This window comes from Macaca thibetana, chromosome 3, assembly GCF_024542745.1.
Source record: "Macaca thibetana thibetana isolate TM-01 chromosome 3, ASM2454274v1, whole genome shotgun sequence".
Lineage (NCBI taxonomy): Eukaryota > Metazoa > Chordata > Mammalia > Primates > Cercopithecidae > Macaca > Macaca thibetana.
In genome coordinates this window covers 35352687-35371592 of record NC_065580.1, presented here as the reverse complement: position 1 = coordinate 35371592, position 18906 = coordinate 35352687, and the positions used below count along the sequence as shown (strand labels likewise).

At 36.7% G+C, this 18906-nt stretch overlaps 1 protein-coding gene across 4 annotated transcripts in view; it reads left to right on the top strand.

The window, feature by feature from the left end:
* The window catches only part of ASB15 (ankyrin repeat and SOCS box containing 15), a 76820-nt gene extending 67492 nt beyond the window's left edge, over positions 1-9328 (top strand). For 3 of the 4 annotated variants that reach the window (XM_050782614.1, XM_050782615.1, XM_050782613.1), the window contains 3 exons: positions 577-1147; positions 1689-1842; positions 8251-9328. In XM_050782614.1, the coding sequence (XP_050638571.1) occupies positions 577-1147; positions 1689-1842; positions 8251-8423 (898 nt within the window). In that variant the 3' untranslated portion in view covers positions 8424-9328. The remainder of the gene's footprint in view (positions 1-576; positions 1148-1688; positions 1843-8250) is intronic. The other variant, XM_050782616.1, reaches the window with a different exon arrangement.
* Positions 9329-18906: the final 9578 nt, after the last annotated feature.

Genomic DNA, 18906 nt, shown 5'->3' with positions numbered 1-18906 from the left:
CAAAGAGAAATAATTCATAAGAATTCGAAAAGGCCCAAATTCTTGTCCTGCTCTACATCTAACTGTGTGACCTTGGACAATCATTTTGCCTCTTCAGACTTCAGATTGTTCTTCTGTTAAATGAAGCAGTTGGACTAAATGACATCCAGGGTCACTTCCTATGACCCCATGATCCTAATGGTCAAGATTACGAAACAGTCCTCTATGGCATTAGAAAGGCTTGCTTTTCTCCTACATTTTAAAAAATAGTATTGGTTGTCTGTAAATATTATATTGTTCAGAGGAGAACTGGAAGATGGGGAGGGTTCCCGAGGAACCACAATTCTAGGAAAAAACGTATAAGATGCAGTTTCCTAGGAATATTGAGAACAGAAAGCTAAATCAAAACTGAGCTACAGTACACTAAACTAAATAGTTGTACCTCACAGACAAAGGTTAAATGTTTTACTACAAAGTTATCTAGAGAAAATAAGGGAAACTATACAATTTGCATTCACTTATCTAGTGAGAATGGTAGTTTATTTAATTTCTTGATTTTCTTTATGGCACGTAGATATTTGACTTTTTTTCTTTTAGTGCACTGAAATATCTTATCCCAGCAACATCTAAAAATGCAATTCGGAAAAGTGGGCTAACACCAATTCACTCAGCAGCAGATGGACAAAGTGCACAGTGTCTAGAGCTGCTCATTGAAAATGGTTTTGATGTCAACACTCTACTTGCTGACCACATTTCCCAGAGCTATGACGATGAGAGGAAGACTGCGCTGTATTTTGCCGTTTCTAATAATGATGTTCGTTGCACAGAAGTCCTTCTGGCTGCAGGTGCAGACCCAAACTTAGATCCCCTCAACTGTCTACTTGTGGCAGTGAGGGCCAATAATTATGAAATTGTCCGGCTGCTTCTCTCCCATGGCGCCAATGTCAATTGTTATTTTATGCATGTGAATGACACTCGTTTCCCCAGTGTCATTCAGTATGCCTTAAACGATGAGGTAATGCTGAGGCTATTGCTGAATAATGGCTATCAAGTGGAGATGTGCTTTGACTGCATGCATGGTGACATCTTTGGAAATTCATTTGTGTGGTCAGAGATAGAGGAAGAGGTGCTGCCAGGATGGACATCTTGTGTAATAAAAGATAACCCGGTGAGTTACGCCTTTTCTGCTTTATATTGGGTCGTCATCCTAATTTAAGACCCATTCATTCAATTAGGGATGTTACAAGACAAGAAAAATAAACTCTAATTTTTCTATTTTAGTTTTTCTTCAACTTTTGTTTGCAATGATACGGGGATATAAGCATAAATCTAGCCCCCTGCCAAAAAAAAAAAAAAAAAAAAGATGCTGTTTGTTTTTTCTTGACTTGAAAACTGAATGTAGAAGAATGTGAAAATGTAGGCAATTAGTCACTTCTGCCTGTTTGGTGGAATATTGGGGCCAGATGGAAAGAAGCGTGACTCCTCCATGCTTTGCTGACCACAGCCACATCAAAGCCAGGCGAGTCTTCAGGGCTGATGGTTTCACAGAGAGAAGCAAACAATTTATTTTTAATTTTTGTTCATTACAAGGAGGGATCTTTTATTTTCTGTAATAAGACAAAGAGTAATTTTTCCATAACACAATTGAGTGTTTATGTATATGGTATATTAAAAAATATTACTAAATTAAATTTTATCAATTCTCTCAGTTCTGTGAGTTTATTACAGTTCCTTGGATGAAGCACTTGGTAGGCAGAGTTACTCGCATACTAATAGATTACATGGATTATGTTCCTCTGTGTGCTAAACTGAAGTCTGCACTAGAAGTACAGAGAGAATGGCCAGAAATCCGCCAAATACTAGGTAAAAACCAAAGTTTCACCTACAATTTTTAAATTAAGAACACATATGGGGGAAATTTCTTAATGTCTTCTTTGATACTTTTTCTGTGCTACTCTACTGTATTTCCAGAATTATCTGGGTTTTAAAATCATCCTTAACACCTCCTCTGTTGTAAGATACATATTTTCATTTTTCTTTTTATTTTCCGGCTTTGTAATTGTGTAATGAGTAATACTACAACTATATTAACGTACTGATTGCAATTTATTTTTAAAATTAACTTCTATAATATCATACAATACGTAGACTGCAAGCTCCACGTGGCTAGAGATCTACTTTATTTCTTGTTATATCCGCAAGGCTTAGCATAGTGCCTAATAAGTAGTACATTTCAATAAATATGGAGTAAATGAATTAATGGAAGGGATTAGAATTATTCTTTTTGACATGCTTTCTCTGAGGTATTTATTGACAAAGTCCTATCATCATAGGTTAGTATTTATAGACAGGCCATTTTGTCTTTTCTAGATGAAAGTTTATCATGAAAATGAATTATACAAGTTTCAGTGAAAGCACATTTTAAAATGATCCAAATACAAATAAAACCCAGAAAAATATCATAGATTTGAGATGCTTTCACTTTCAAAATATGAGTTTGGGAAAATAAACTTTCAAAAACTAGTTGGACATCAATTTCATGAAGCCTAAAGAAGCATTATAGAATTTTATATGACATTTAAATAATTTGGCATCTTTAATATACCTGAATCAGCCTTCTCTTGGAATTAGTTCTATAATAGAAGAGATTTTGCGGCAACTAAAACAGGAAACTTGGAGAATCTGAAGAGTAATATAGTGTTGTTAGCCCAGAAATTGAGCTCTGGGGTCAGATAGACCTAGAATGAAATGGAATTCTGGCCTTGCCTCGGAGTAGGATTGCTAGATTATAAAATGCATATGTAATTCAGGACTGATGTTTTCATGAAAAAAAGCAACAATTTATTGTTACCATTTTTGCTTCTCTAAGTGGAAGAAGATTTTTTATTTCCTATAAAAAGACCAAGATAGACATTCTAGTTGTGTGACTTTGAGCAAGTTACTTATTCTTATGCCTAGGTTTTCCCATTGCAAAGTAGATGTAGGATAGTATTAACCTCATACGTGGTTGTGGGAATCTAAAGAAATAATGCATATAAGGTGCTTAGTGTCTAGAATATTTAAATTACTTAATAAATTTAGTTAGTTTTAAAACTAAAGTAGCATTTTTATGTTTTTATTACATGGTAAGTTTATGTGAGGTATCTGAAATGTATATGTACAGTGTGCTATGAAATATTGTAGAGTTAAGTATTATCATGCTTATTTTTTACAAATAAAAAGCTAAGGCTAAGGGAAATTACAAAATAGTCTAGACTCTATGCATTCTTGAAAACCACTTCTCTAAGTTCCCTTCCTGGACTTAGGCCTCATTGAGAGTAAAATCAAAAATCAAGCAGGACAGAAACAAGAAAGGACCCACAAAAAAGTGGGGGTGGCAGACAGAGCCAGGAAACCGCAGAGATCTAACCACCATATTTTGGGTCATTGCAAGAAAATAATAGAGTAAGAAGCTCTGTAAAGTTAGAAGAGCTATCTGCTACCAAGCATCCTTCTAAAAATTCAAGAAAACTAAATGCAAATAAAAATGAACAGAAAATATCACAGTCAAATCCCATAATAGTAAGAAAAAATAGAAAGAACAGAATGATATCCCCACGGGCAATGAATACGTAACTAAAAAAACACACTCTCCGAACAATCAAAATTCAAACCTGCTATTTCAAAATGAGCTAAAAAGCATGAGGAAAATAATATCAGATATGAATGAACAACATGAGTCAAAATTTGAAAAATTCAGAAATCAGGTAACAACTGAGGAAAGAATTAGGAATAAAAATTAGAAAAAATTAATTTCAAATGTGAAGACTGAACTAGAATGAAAACAAGAACTAGCAACACAGTCGACAATACATTGAGAGTTATAAGAGGATATGAAAGAAAAAGTTTAAATCAAATATAAATGAAGAAATAGATAAAAGGATTTTAATATATATATATATATTTGTCTATTTCAATAGGTTTTGGGGAAACAGGTGGTGTTTGGTTATATGGATAAGTTGTTTAGCGGTGGATTCTGAGATTTTGGTGCACCTAATCACCTAAGCAGTGTACGCTGTACCCAATGTATACTCTTTTATCCCTGGCCCAACCTTCCCCCTGAGTCCTCAAAATCCATTGTATCATTCTTATGCTTTTGCATCCTTGTAGCTTAGATAAAATGATTTGAAAGACAGTTAAAAACATTGACGACAATGAATAGTCAATACATGGATAAGATTCCTTGAAAAGGAAAACCAAATCAAGAGAACACAACAAATACAAAAACTAAGTTTCAAGAAAAACTTGTAATAAAAAAGAAAGATTTGAAACTATAATATACAAAATGCTATATCCTTTGGGCACATAGGCAAAAAGAACAAGTGACTTATAAGGGAAAATATAGATTATTATTAAACTTTTCATCAACAATACTTTATGCCAAAAGAAAATGGAGTCACATATTTAAGACTCTTCATGGAAGGAAAATGTGAGCCAAGGATGCTTACACAGCAAAATTGACTTCCAATGATCAATGTAGGCAAACTGTTGTCAGTATGCAAGAACTCAGGAAATATTGTTCCTCTTACTGATGTCTGAATGATCCACTAAGAAATGGCCTTTAGACAACCCAAAATGATTAGTGAGATATCAGCATGAGAACTAGTATTAAACAGGACTAACACTAAACAGAATGCCAAGACTAAGTGAGAGTTAAAAGGGAGAAGATGCAACACGTAATGGTTATATGTGCTGATAAGACAGATACAGCACAATTATTCATTTTTGAATATTAGTAAGTAGATTAAATAATATTTAATAATTAAAATACATATTTTTAAATATCTTAAAATATTGATGGTGATATAATATTAATATTGTTATGCTGAGGATGAGAGAGATATTCAGCAAATGAGTAATTAAGGAACATTCCAATTCCATTCTTTGTATCCTTGAAACCAAAGATTGTCAGTGTGTCAGAAAGAAAATACAGATGTAATAGAGAAGCGATTAAAGAAAAATCCTGTAGTCCTGAATTTGAATTAGAAGTAACAATATAAACTCATAAGCTATTGTATCTTGAAAGCATCTGTGTGCATAAGGACTATGCTGTGGGGGGTGGGGGTGTGTATGTCAGGGGGGTGTGTGTGTGTGTGTGTGTGCACATCTGTCTGTTTACAGATAAGTCTTAGAAATAATGATAAACCCAGTAGCAATGAGCATTCCTACGACACAGATTTTGGCCTGGAAATGCCATTTCCTACGAAAAGAAACCAGGGTTTTTGCTGGAGGTTGTTTTGTTTTTGAGAAATGGATGATTGCATCTGGGGAAGGAAATGATTAAGATGAACCTGGAACATCTGGTCATACCAGAAAGCAAAGAAAGCAAAGACTACACGATTCATGACAAAAGAATTCAGGGGCTAACTTGAAGAGGCTCCAACTGGCCAAAGATGGGACAATTTAAGTTTCAAAAAGGGTAATGATTTCAATGAATTAAAACCAATCTATTTAAATATATAATTTGTGGGTTTCTTTTCTTTCTTTTCTTTTTTTTCCTTCAACTTGTATTTTAAGTTTTAAGGGTACATGTGCAGAATGTGCAGGTTTGTTACACAGGTAAACATGTACCATGGTGGTTTGCTGCACAGATCATTCCATTACCTAGATATTAAGTCCAGCATCCATTAGCTATTCTTCCTGATGCAGAAACTCCCCCAGCCACCCTTCGACAGGCCCCAGTATGTGTTGTTCCCCTCCACGTGTCTGTGTGTTCTCATCATTCAGCTCCCACTTATAAGTGAGAACATGCAGTGTTTGGTTTTCTGTTCCTGCATTAGTTTGCTGAGGATAATGGTTTCCAGCTCCATCCATGTCCCTGCAAAGGACATGATCTCATTCCTTTTTATAGCTGCATAGTATTCTATGGTGTATATGTACCAAATTTTCTTGATGGGCATTTAGGTTGATTCAATGTCTTTGTTATTGCAAATAGTGCTGCAATGAATATACGTGTGCTTGTATCTTTACAATAGAATGATTTATTAAATATACATTTATTTAAAAAACTGGTCAGCTCCAGAAGATGATAGAAAATCAACTCATTATCTTAAAAACTTGTAAAAAGAAAGACTTAAGCATTTATTCTGCTTTACATATATATACACACACACATATATATATAAACTGTGCCATTAGTAACTAAAGAGTAGATGAGCAAAAACCTTCCTTTATAAAAGTATTCTAAATAATTTTAAAAGATATAATTAGATACCACCATTATATAGCCCCCAATAAATTAATGGATGTAGTCATTGAAAATCAACAGAGCCCCCAAAGAATGAACACAGAACTAGCTATAGTTCTGCCAAAGAGATCAAACCCAAGCCTGCTTAAGTATCTGGAGCCAGTTACCAATTTGCAAGAAATAGAGGAGACAGTGGGACATGGAACTGCACCACGAAAATGCAATCAGCAAAGTTCAGGCTGTGGGAAACTACAGAGCATTTGGGTTCTTCAAAGATTAGTTGAAAGGACAAGAAGGGCATGGAGAGCATAACCTGCAGATTAGAAAAGACTTAAAGGACATAGCAAAAATTTTAAAAATATATTGTCAATACTATAGTGCAGGCATAGTGCACTTAGATGATGAAACTCTAAAGAAAGTGATTACAAGTCAGAAGAGTAGTTATTTATGGCAGGGGAAAGGAATGAGGAAGGATGGATTGTAGAAGAATTTCTTTGGTCTCTGGCAAAGTCCTATTTCCTATAGACCTAGGAGGTGATTATAGATGTTCAATCAATAATTACTTATGTAACTTACGAAACTATACATGTGTACTTTATTTTATTTTGCAATAAAAAACTTAAAACCTTCTTTTTTTAGCTTGGAGATTGCAAAGGGGAGAAAAATGCTGAGGCTTAGATAAATTAATTTCTCAAAGTAGTAGACATAGAAAATAACAAAGTGAAGATTTGAACTCTTGTTTGTCTTACTTGAAAACACAGACTCTACGATACCATTATACTTCCTGTCATAGAAAGAACAGATTTTGCTTCTAAATGGAAATTGATTGCTCACTTTTTTTTTTTTTTTTTTTTTTTTGCAAAATACTTACCAATTCTGATGACTTTGGAAAGACAGTCCAAGTAAGAATAAGGGCAGAAAGTTTTTTTATTGTTTCCATCATATATTATTGTGACTAGAGTCGAAGCCAGTTGATTGCTATGAGTGTGATTAACCACTGGATGTCAGGAGTCCTCCAGCTAGCTGTAAGGCAGCGTATTTGTTAGGAAAAAAAAATCGTACTTTTTTTTTAGATTTTTTTTTCTGCTTATTTTGGTAATGTTGCATCAATAACTTTTGAGAATATTGTTTTTAATTTTAAAAGATAAATTGTTTATATCATCGAACGTAATTGAGATGTGATCATGTTTATTATTGCATTGAATGACAGTTAATATTTATCGAATGGCTACAATGTACTGAGCACTTTTATAATACTTTACATGACTTGTTTAATCTTCAAACAACCCTATGAGATAAGTACTGTTGTTATCCTTATTTCACAGATGGGAATACCAAACTCACAGACATCAAGTGATTTGCCCAAGGTCACACAAATATTAGGGGGCAGAGCTAGGAGTTTAATCCAAGCTGACCACGTCCAGAGCGCACATCTAAGCCTGAATGCTATGCTGCTCCTTCATTCATTCATATTGCTGCTATAAAATATCAATCTTGCAATTATAATATAGATAAAGTAAGAATTGAAAATATCAGATATTTAAATAGTGTTAGTATATTTTTTGAGAATATACAAGGTTTAAGTATCAGACACTGGAAACAAAACTCAGATTGGATTATTCATGATATGTGGAATCATCTGCATCTATGTTTCATGGATAATTATTTATCAGACAGATTGGTAGGAGAAAGAAAGTAAAGAAATCTATCTCTATAATACTTAGCTCTAAAAAATAGAGAAGAGATGTGAGCATTTGCTTTCTTAAGTCCATTTATTAATTCCACAAATTCTAGTTGAACACCTACCATGAGCCAGACTCTCTTCCTGGCACAGAGACAGACTAAATGTCTGCCCTCATGGAACTTATATTCTAGAGGAGTAGACTAGAATGTTCAATTACAATTTGAATTTCACTTAAAATCACCAGCTGCTAAAGTGTGCATACATGTTTTTCAGAATACACTACTCATGTTATTCTGAAATAGTCATATCTTAGGGGTCAAGCCACTATTTAAAAAATTTTTTTTGCTTATTTTCCTTTTAGAGAATCCTTGTTCATTGAAGCATTTGTGTCGGTTAAAAATTCGAAGACTTATGGGTCTCCAGAAACTCTGCCAGCCAGCCTCAATGGAGAAGCTTCCTCTACCACCAGCTATTCAAAGATACATATTATTTAAAGAGTATGATCTCTATGGACAAGAGCTAAAATTGCCATAACTTAATATTTTAAAATGTGATTTTAAAAAATATTTTGAAATGTGATTCCCTCAGATAATTTCTTGTAACTATTTTACATCCTTAATCCTTAATTGTAAAGTGTATCTAAATGCATTGACAGTTTTATAGTTATATCATGTGTTCTTACGGGAACACCATGATTTATGTCTTTAAAGACATTAGCATTTTTTAAAGATAGTATTTTGAACTTAGATTTGTATCTTTGTTTGCTACAAGTCATCAAACTCTCCCTATCAAGTGGCTCCTACAATATCCACATCAAGTCTCTATGTTTAAAAAACAGATAACCACTTTCTCAAACCCACATCTGCCAGTTGCTGGCCGGATTCTCCTGTCTCTCAAGGTCTTGCTGAGTGAAAGAGTTCCTCCTGCCTGTAAGTTCACAGACTGTGATCTGGCATCTACCCCTCCACTGCTTTTCTCAAGGTCCCTGACAATCTCTTTGTTGCTAAATTCAGTGAACATTCTTCAGTCCCTCTTCCAATTGATTCCTACAGCATTCAACATTGTTGCCTGTTCCTTGCTTGAAAGGATACCTCTTTCCTTGTTTCTTGCAAAACCTGTTCTCTTGGGTGTCCTCCCACCTCCCTGGACACTCTGTCTCTGGCTTCTTTCTGCCTAGCTCATCTCTAGCCAATCTTATAGTTGTATATCTTAAGCCCTCTTCTCTTTGTTCTTTAAGTTATATATCCTAAGCCCTCTTTGCTTTGTTCTCTGGGAAATTTTATTCACATCCATGGTCTCAATCATTTTGCTAGAGACTACAAAATTTCTATCCGAAGCTCAACTCTTTCTCTCATGTTCTCCCGACCTATGTAGACAATTGACCTAGTGAACATTTGAACACAGAGACACCTCAAATTCAACATGTCCCCAGATGAACTCAAAAAAAAAAAAAAAAAAAAAAAAAAGCTCTTTCTTGAGCTCAATAGTTAGCACAATGCTCAATTCAGTTTTCAAAGAAAAAAGCCTGGACGTTAGGCTTGACAAGCCCATTTTCCTCACCCAATAAGACAAATCACCAAATCCTATTAAGTTTGTCTCCTGAAGTCATCTTCCACTCACCACCCCTCAACCCCACCCCCATTTGGCCCTAAGTCTATTATCTTCTTTTTCCCTGGATAATACAGTGCTGCTTATCTGGCTCCCCTGCCTCTGTCTTGCCCTGTCCCAGACACTTTCTACACACAGCATCTCAGAATAGCCTTTTACAAATATAATCGACTTTCTCTTCTCTGCTTAAGATCATTCCCATTGCTCTTCAATTCCAACGTTCTCACTTGAACTTTCATGATCTAACTCCTGCCTTCTTCTCTAGCCTCATCTCTAGATGTCTCCCTTTCCTCCCTTCCCTTGAACCTTCTAGAATTTTATTTTTTAAACAGTGATCCCCAGACTTTAAGGTGTCATACACCAACAGGTTTTGTTGTGTTGATTTTTCAAAAAGAGTCATTAAGAAATACCATCTACTATCACCATCATTTCATAAAAGAAGGGTCATTTTAATGCCAGAAAATAAGATGGTTATAAACTCAGTCATTCAAGTTGAATGATTTTTACTTTGAAAAGACCTCACACTGCTCTCATTTCTCCACTGATGAGTGAGAATTTCACTGTGGGCCATCAAATATCTGAGGACCTTTGTATGGGCAACCACTGCTGTAGAATAGACCATGCTCTATTTTAACCTCAGGGTCTTTGCATTTCCTTCTCTCATCTGGAACTCTCTTTCCACTTTTTCTGCCCCCTTTCACCTGATCAAATCCCTCTTACCCTATAGGTCTCAGCTGAGATGTTGCTTCCTCTAGGATGGGAAGCCTAAGCACAGAACTTGTCATGCTATATTACAGCTGCCTGTGTTCCCTGCTGTCTTCCCACTAGACTATAAGCTCTATGAGCGCAGGTTCTATCTTTGTTTTGTTTTCTAGTGCTTTCTCAGGGCCAAACACATTCCCTAGAGCATGGAGTTCAATAATTATTTGTTGAAATACATTGAATAAGTGACAAAAATAATCAGTGACATCATGGTGAAATAATAGTTTTAAATTTCTGAGTGAGTTATGTAATCTTATAATGTAATTATTTAATGTTATTTTTCTTAGATTTTAATAGTGTATTTTTCTTATATTTATTTTTACCTTGTTACTATATTCTTTCAACAGTAATATCTCACTGGTCTGTAAAGTTTTCAAGTTGTATTTAGCTTTAGTTACCTTTGAAAGATAAATAAGTATGAAAAAATTGTACAATTAGGGCTATAATTTTAACTTCTTGTATTCCCTAGAGGACATTTTTATATGTAAATTAAACTGTAATGTATTTATCTTTAATTGTAACATCTTGTATACAAGATTTTATTATTCTTGTGCTGTACTCTTAGATGTGGTTAAATGTATTGTTACCTAAAAATATTACTCTAATAAAAAATCATATTGAGGTTATAAGTCCGTTTTATGATACTTCATATATTAAACTTTTGCTCACTAAAGCTTTGACATTTTATTTGATATATATTTGTATAGATAATATTCAAAAAATACTTGGATATAAAGATATGAATTAACTGCACATGCTATGGGTTTTAAAAGTGGGTTTTTTGGCATTTATGAAGCAAGAGAAAAATGCGTCTTATGAAAAAGAAGCAATTGCTGTATCTAAATCAGATTTGATCTTTTGCTCACCATATTTTGGGTTTTTCTAGCAGTGTATTTGTTTTTGAGATGGCTGGATGGAAAAAGGAATTAATTTCCATCTCATTAGGACTCTGTTTCTTCTAGAGTATGTCACTTTATCCGGGAAAGGGTAACAGCTGCTCCTACCCAGTCAGCATTAGAAGAAGCCAAACATTCTACAGTGGAGCCTGTGTAACCACTGTGGAATCAACATGGCAGAGTTTGGATGCCATCTTCCCCCATGTTGCCAAGATGTCTGTGACTGTTTTAGTCTCTGTGGATTTTGTTTTGTATCACACAGAGAGTCTGGGTGGAAAAAAGCCGATCTGAACTCTCATTAAGCATGTTTTATCTTTCCATAGGCCATCATTAAATAGGATCTCCATTTCTGGCTAAAGATAATTTTAAGAAGGACATTGAAACCAAGAGCCTCCTGAAAAATATGATTTAATCATGTTAATTAGCCACAGAACATGCTTCCCGGTAATAGGGTGTCAGTGCAGAAGATGTGAAAACGATTGTATCAATGTGCAGCAAATATTCATAGGTAACGCCGCCTTTAATGCAGGCTTTTGAACAACCAGAAACTTTGGGACAGACAGCATGGAAACTCTAACAAGATGGAGTATCTTATGACACAGAGAACATACGTATGTAAGCCTTTCTCTTGTCACTGACCTTTTTACCAGAAATTCCTATGCAAATTTTGGTTTCAAGTTTCATACTCTTATGTATATAGTCACCTTCCAATCAGAAATTACTTAGGAATATAAAAATTATAAGCTGCTTCAGCAACATGAATGCAGCTGGAGGAGGTCATAATCCTACAAAAATTAATGCAGGAACAGAAACCAAGTACCACATGTTCTCACCTATAAGCGGAAGCTAAACATTGAGTACACATGGACATAAAGATGGGAACAATAGATACTGTGGACTACTACATAGAGCAAGGTGGGGAGGAAGAGAGAGGAGGGAGGGGAAAGGGAGAGGGAGGAGGAGAGGGAGGGAGAGGGAGGGAGAGGGAGGGTGAGGAAGGGGAAGGAGGGGGAAAGGGAAGGAGGGTGAGGAGGGGGAGGAGGGGGGAGGAAGAAGAGAAGGGGGAGGAAGGGGGAAGGCAGAAGGGGGCAGGGGTTGAAAAACTACTTAACGGGTACCATGCTCACTACTTGAGTGAAGGGATCCAGACCCCAAACCTCAGCATCATGCAATATAACCATGTAACAAACCTTCACATGCACCCCCGTATCTAAAATAAATGTTGAAATTATTTTTAAAAAATGTAGGCTGCTTCAAGTTTTTAATGAAACAACATGCACATTATACACATATATACACACAAGTACATCACACATACATATGTAATACACACATAGACATACACACATGCATTGAAATATGGCATGATATTGCAGTACTGTAGGTAATGCAGTTGGCAAGGACACATATTTTGTACTTAAATAGATATCATGTTAAGTGGAATAAGCCAGATACAGAAAGACAAATATCTCACTTATATGAAGAATCTAAAAAAAGCAAACTCATGGAAGCAGAAAGTAAAATGGTGGTCACCAGGAGGCAGGAGAAGAGGGGATTCAGGAAATGTTGGTCAAAGGATACACAATTTCAGGAGAAATAAGTTCAAGAAATGTATTGTACAACATTGTGACAACAGTTAAAATAGTGCATTGTATACTTGAGAATCTCAAAGAGAGTAGATTTTGCATTCTCATGACAAAAAAAAAGTATATGAGGTAATGAATATGTTAATTTGCTCAATATAGCCATTTTACAATATACACATACTTCAAAGCATCATGTTGTATACCATAAATATATACAATTGTTGTCAATTTAAAAAATACAAAAAGATACCACAAAAGATATCAATTACCTTTACAGTGTCTTAAGTTTATACAGATAAATAGTATCATTAAAATATAAAAATAAAAACAGACTATGAGCCACTTTGAGCCAGGCTCTGCAAATTATTAGCTGCTTGGTTTTGGACAAGGCATGAACTAAGTGTCTAAAGTACTATATCCAATATAGAGTAAGTGCACATGAAACCTGAGCTCTCATCATTATTACTACATAGTGGCAGTGCCAATGTCAGAGCTGCAAAAGTCAAGAACCTTGGTCGTATGGTACATGACTGTAGATTGTCATTATACCTGAAAATACAAAAAGAAAATGTTAGGAATGTATATGGCATCTCACTGTCATTTCTAAATACTTTGACAACATTCACGGAATGAAAACTTGCGGAGAATTGTCTCTAGGCAATAACCCACCACATATTCTTTTCCTTAGTAAAGCCTTAATTATCAATTGTTGTCAAGGGAAGAAAGGGCTTCTCAGGGGAGAAGATGAGTAGAAGGAATAGACTTATTTGACCTCAGTTCCCCGTGTTGTGTAACCTCAGGGAGTGCTGGAGATGTCGGGGGATTTGCTGTTTTGGGAAAGAGACAGTCTAGTAATTTGAATCTGGGCACTGGGAGTGCCTGAGTTCTAATGCTGGATTAGCCAGTGATTCTATCAGAGGCACTTGACAGGCACTCACATTCTGTGCTTCAGACCCCAGGAAACTGAGAACAGCCATTGCTGTTGCTCTGGAAATCTTCCATTCTGGAATCTCTCAATGAGATTTAAGGTAAAACTTCTTGGAAGCATCCTATATGGTTGGATCAGGTAGAAGATGTGGAGGGCACTAAAAGTGATACTTACCTTTGGATTGAGTGTGTGTGAAAAAAAGTAGCCAGTTCTTTCTGTTTGAAGCAAAGTCTACGCTGTTTTCCCATGGAAGCTATTTTCTAGGTTTTGTGGAAGTTAAATATCCAGGCATGACATGCAGTGGTCAGCAATTGCATGTTCTGTGCAATTGCTATGTTCCTGAGTGTCTGAATACCCCTACATATATGGTTACCCACATTGGTTTAATATCATTTCAGTGAAGCAACAGTTTTAATCACCTTTGACTGGAGGCTGCCAACATTTGCTTAGACTTTCCTTTGACTCATTGGAACCCATCAACCTAGGTTCGACTCTGCACCCAGTCCCCTCACTGGGGGCCTGCCCTTCATAATCACCTGAAGTACCCAAGAAACTAAATTGAGTCTGTGGGTTGGAGGGTGCCCTGATTAAATCAGAACTTCAACTATAATGATTTGCATACTTCCTACAATGATTCTGGAGTATCTGAAGACCCTCTCTTCAACAGAAAACCTTATCTGACAATCAAAAATAAGGTTTAAAATATAAGTACATTTAAGAGAGGTAGAATGATATCTGAACATTTTTTTAAATAATGGACTTTGATAAAGGAAAAAGGGTGAGAACCCCAAGTCCATAGAAGAAAAGTATAGATATTTTCTACAGCCAAAGGCTTCATAATTTGTTCTATGAATATAGAAAATATCTTGAGGACCATCTAGACCATTTGGATACATCTGGGAAGACTACTTCAATAATGTCTCTCATTTATTCTAGGTTTTACAGTTCATAAAGAATTTCACATACATCACCCCACTTGATTCTTACAGCTACTCTAGGAATAGGGGAGAGACGGGGTTAATTATCTCCACTCTATAGATAAGAAAACTAAGAAAACATATCTTATAGTTAACTAAAGTAGTAAATGTCAGAGCTAGGACTTTACTCCAAATCCCTAGGAACTGACTCCAAATCCCAAGCTCTTTCCATATCATCATTTTTAGCTCATCAAGAATAGGAAGGCATCATTCACAATAGCCAAAAATCAGAAACAATTCAAATGCCCATCAATTGGTGAATGGATGAACACAATGTGGCATATCCAGACAATGGGATCCTGTTTGTTAACACGCTACAACATGTATGAACCTCAAACACATTAGGTTAGGTGAACCTCAAACACATTGGGTTAAGTGAAAGACACCAAACACAGAAGATCACAAATTGTATGATTCCATTTATATAGAATATCCAGACAAAGTGAATATCGAGAGACTGAAAACAGATTAGAGGTTTCCTGGGGCTAGAGCATAGGGCCAAAGGTTGACTACAAATGGGTACAAGGGATCTTTTTGAGATCATGGAAATGTTCTAAAATTGGTTTGTGGTGATAGTTGCACAACTCAGTAAATTTACTAGAAGAAAAAAAATCATTGAATGTTACACTTAAGGTAGGTGAGTTTTATGATATGTAAATTTCACCTCAATATGTCTCCTTAAAACAAAACAAAACAAAACAAGGAACAGGAGGAGCATGTGTCTTACTGGCAGAGAATGCCATGTTTACAACCTCCCTGAGAGGCCCAGCACAACAATGGAATCATCTGGCTTGGAGGAAAGCACTTGGTTCTTGTGCTGGCAGCACATGATTTATTGGTTTTGCCCTGCTGATAAGGCCAGTAAAAGCAGATGATGACACATTCTTCAAGGGCAACACAAGCGCTGCCTTCACCAATCTTACTGGACCTCAACCCGAACACATTTAGCTTGCTCTGCCAGCCTCTGACATTTTCATGCTGTTTGTAATATAACTTTTCTACCTTTTAAAAATATATATTTGAGAAAATGAATGCAACAAAACATGTAGGTAGGAGAGCTAAAAGTGAAAGTTTCCAGTCCTGTTAAGGGCAGGAATTGGCAAGGGATCATGTTACCAGTGGGATGGGTCTTTTGTAACTTCTCTGAAAACCAGCTCCGATTCACTGAAGATGCATAGAAAGGAGAACAAAGAGAAACTGGGGACTCCCAGCGGGGGCAATCAGAGAAGGCAAATATTCAACAGGCCCTAGATCTCAAGAACGCAGGGCCAGGGCGCTGTGGAAGTAAAGGTCAGTTAGGAGCTGCAAGTCTGTGTGAAAAGAGAGTGCCTTTGATTTTCATGATAAAATTTCAAATAAAAAGTCTCAGTAACCAGATATCAGCTTTCAAGCACTAACTGTCCCATTGTCAGGCCACACTGAGTCCTCGTATTCCTGTACTTTGAAACTGACTTTACCTCTCTACCCCATTCACAAAAGATCTCAACTTTTCTGCCCTTTAATACAGCACTTACCTGCAGGAACTGGAGTCTTCTAAAGTGACAGTTGTCATGACCCTGAGGAAGCAACCATACCAAGGAGATCCCTGTCTTGGGTGCTAACCCTCCACGTCATTCATCTTAATACTACAGCGAACAACTCTGTCCAAACTTGTCAGACCAACACTCGGGGTTTCAGGACAGGTAATTGCTGGAATGAATGGAAGACCTTCTACTCCACCTCCAGGAAAATTTCCTTTATGAGAACTTTAGGTGAGCTTTATTAGAACCTTCTAGTCCACCTCAAGTAAAATGTCCTTTTATTAGAACTTAAATCTGCTTCCTGTTTCATAAGTGGAATTCCATATTCACCATCTACTGTGTAAGATGAAAGACTTGGTTGATAAATTCAGCTATTTCTCCTTTTTTTCTGAAAATCTTTTTCTTTGGTCTTTACAGTTTTAACATTATCAGTTTATCTTTCTATTTGCTTATGTAGGACTCATTATTACATGTTTGAATCAGAGTAACAAACAATAAGTAGACCTACGATATACAGGTGAAGCATTAGATGCTCTATTACAAATCTTTGTCTTTCATCCCATCCTTCTTTCTTTTTGATACATTTTGAATGCCTAACTAGTAGATCTCAATGTGAGAAGCAGTTTGGACTCATTAGAACATAACCATACCCATCACATACTAGCTGGGCATACTTACAGGGATTTTTTAACCTCTCAGAACCTCAGAACCCACTTTTATCCTTTGTAAAATGGAACTAATTCAGTAGTGTTTAGTTCAGCAAGTGTTGTCTCAAACACGTTAAGTGTTAATATACACAATTATTAAATGGAGATCATATTAGCATGTTGTACTGCCTGGCACATTGACTGCATATAAAAGTATTTTATAAACTATAAATGTTATAAAATTGCAAGATATTATAAATAGCTTGAATAATTTTAAATTTGACTCATGCTCACTACCACAGGCTGGCATAGCTGGGAGATTTGCTTGGCTGCCAAACCTGAGAGTGAAGACTTGATAAGGATATTGCCAGTTCTCATCTGATCCCTTTGGCCTGTTTGGTTGTTGTCTGTACAGAGCCTGACCTCTGCCTGACATTCTCCCCCGGGAGCCTCTTTCCAGCTATCTGAGAAGCTCCCAGCAAACTGACTGAGCAATGTCGGAAGCTTAACTTCCTTAGGAGCCATTACATTAGTTCAGCAGCCTAATTACAAATCATCCGTAGGAAATGTTGAAAACCCAAACCCTTCCGTGTAACTGGGAAACATGTTAGATCTATTTCAGGCAGCAACCTTGCACCTGTGCAGTGAGAGAAATTAGATTAAGACTTTATTTTAAAAAGGCAGGTGCAGAGGGAGGGTGAAAGTTAGGAATAGCTTGTTAACAGTAGACTCAACATTTGTGAGAATAAAAGAATTTCCAGTTTCCCAAATTTGCCAATGATAATGTAACATATTGTTGATGAAAAAGCTAAACTCTGTAAAATATTTAAACAGGTTTGTTCTGAGTCAATATGAGTGACTATGGCCCAAGGTACAGTCTCAAGAGATTCTGAGAAAGAGTCCCCAAGGCAGTTGGGTTATAGTTTTATACATTTTAGGGAGTTTTATACATTTTAGGGAGATAGGAGTTATAAGTAAAGACATAAATCATACATGGAAGATGTACATTAGTTCAGCCTAAAGACGCAGGATAGGCTGGGCGTGGTGGCTCATGCCTGTAATTCCAGCACTTTGGGAGGCTGAGGCAGGTGGATCATGAGGTCAGGAGTTCAAGACCAGTTTGATATGGTGAAACCCCGTCTCTTCTAAAAATACAAAAATTAGCCGAGCGTGGTGGCACGCGCCTGTAGTCCCAGCTACTCAGGAGGCTGAGGCAAGAGAATGGCTTGAACCCAGGAGGCGGAGGTTGCAGTGAGCCGAGATTGCGCCACTATACTCAAGCCTGGGTGACAGAGTGAGACTCCGTCTCAAAAAAAAAAGAAAAAGGCACGATATCGGGGCCATCAGTTGAAAGAGTTAAACTTTGTCTAAAAACATAGGAAGTCAGTAGAAAAATGTTTGAGCTAAGACAAGGAGGTTGCAGAAGCCAAGGCCCTTGTTAAGTAAATGAAGTCTCATAGGAGGCAGCCCTCAGAGAATATGTGATGCTATACCAGAGTCATGTTGGAATTTGGAATCTTATTGCCACCAGAGAAGTTTTGTCAGTCTTACTATAACCTCCCAAGGGGTTCGCCTTGCCCACTGCCTAGAGAGAGCGATTCTTCAAGACAGAGGAATTGCAATAGAGAAAGAGTAATTCACGCAGAGCCAGCTGTGGGGGAGACTAGAGTTTTATTATTCAAATCAGCCTCCCTGAGCATTTCGGGAGCAGAGTTTTCAAGGACAACTTGGTGGGTGAGGGGAAGCCAGTGAGCCGGGAGTGCTGATTGGTCACAGCTCAGAGATGGAATCACAGGAGTCGAAGCTGTCTTCTTGTGCTGGGTCAGTTTCTGCATTGGGGCCACAAGATCAGATGAGCCAGTTTATCCACCTGGGCGACGCTATCAGGTGCAGGGTCTGCAAAATATCTCAAGCATTGATCTTAGGAGCAGTTTAGGAAGGGTCAGAATCTTGTAGCCTCCAGCTGCATGACTCGTAAACCATGATTCCTAATCTTGTGGCTAATATTAGTCCTACAAAGGCAATCTAGTTTCCTGGAAAGAAGCAAGTCTACTTTGGGAAAGGGCTGTTATCATCTTTGTTTTAAACTATAA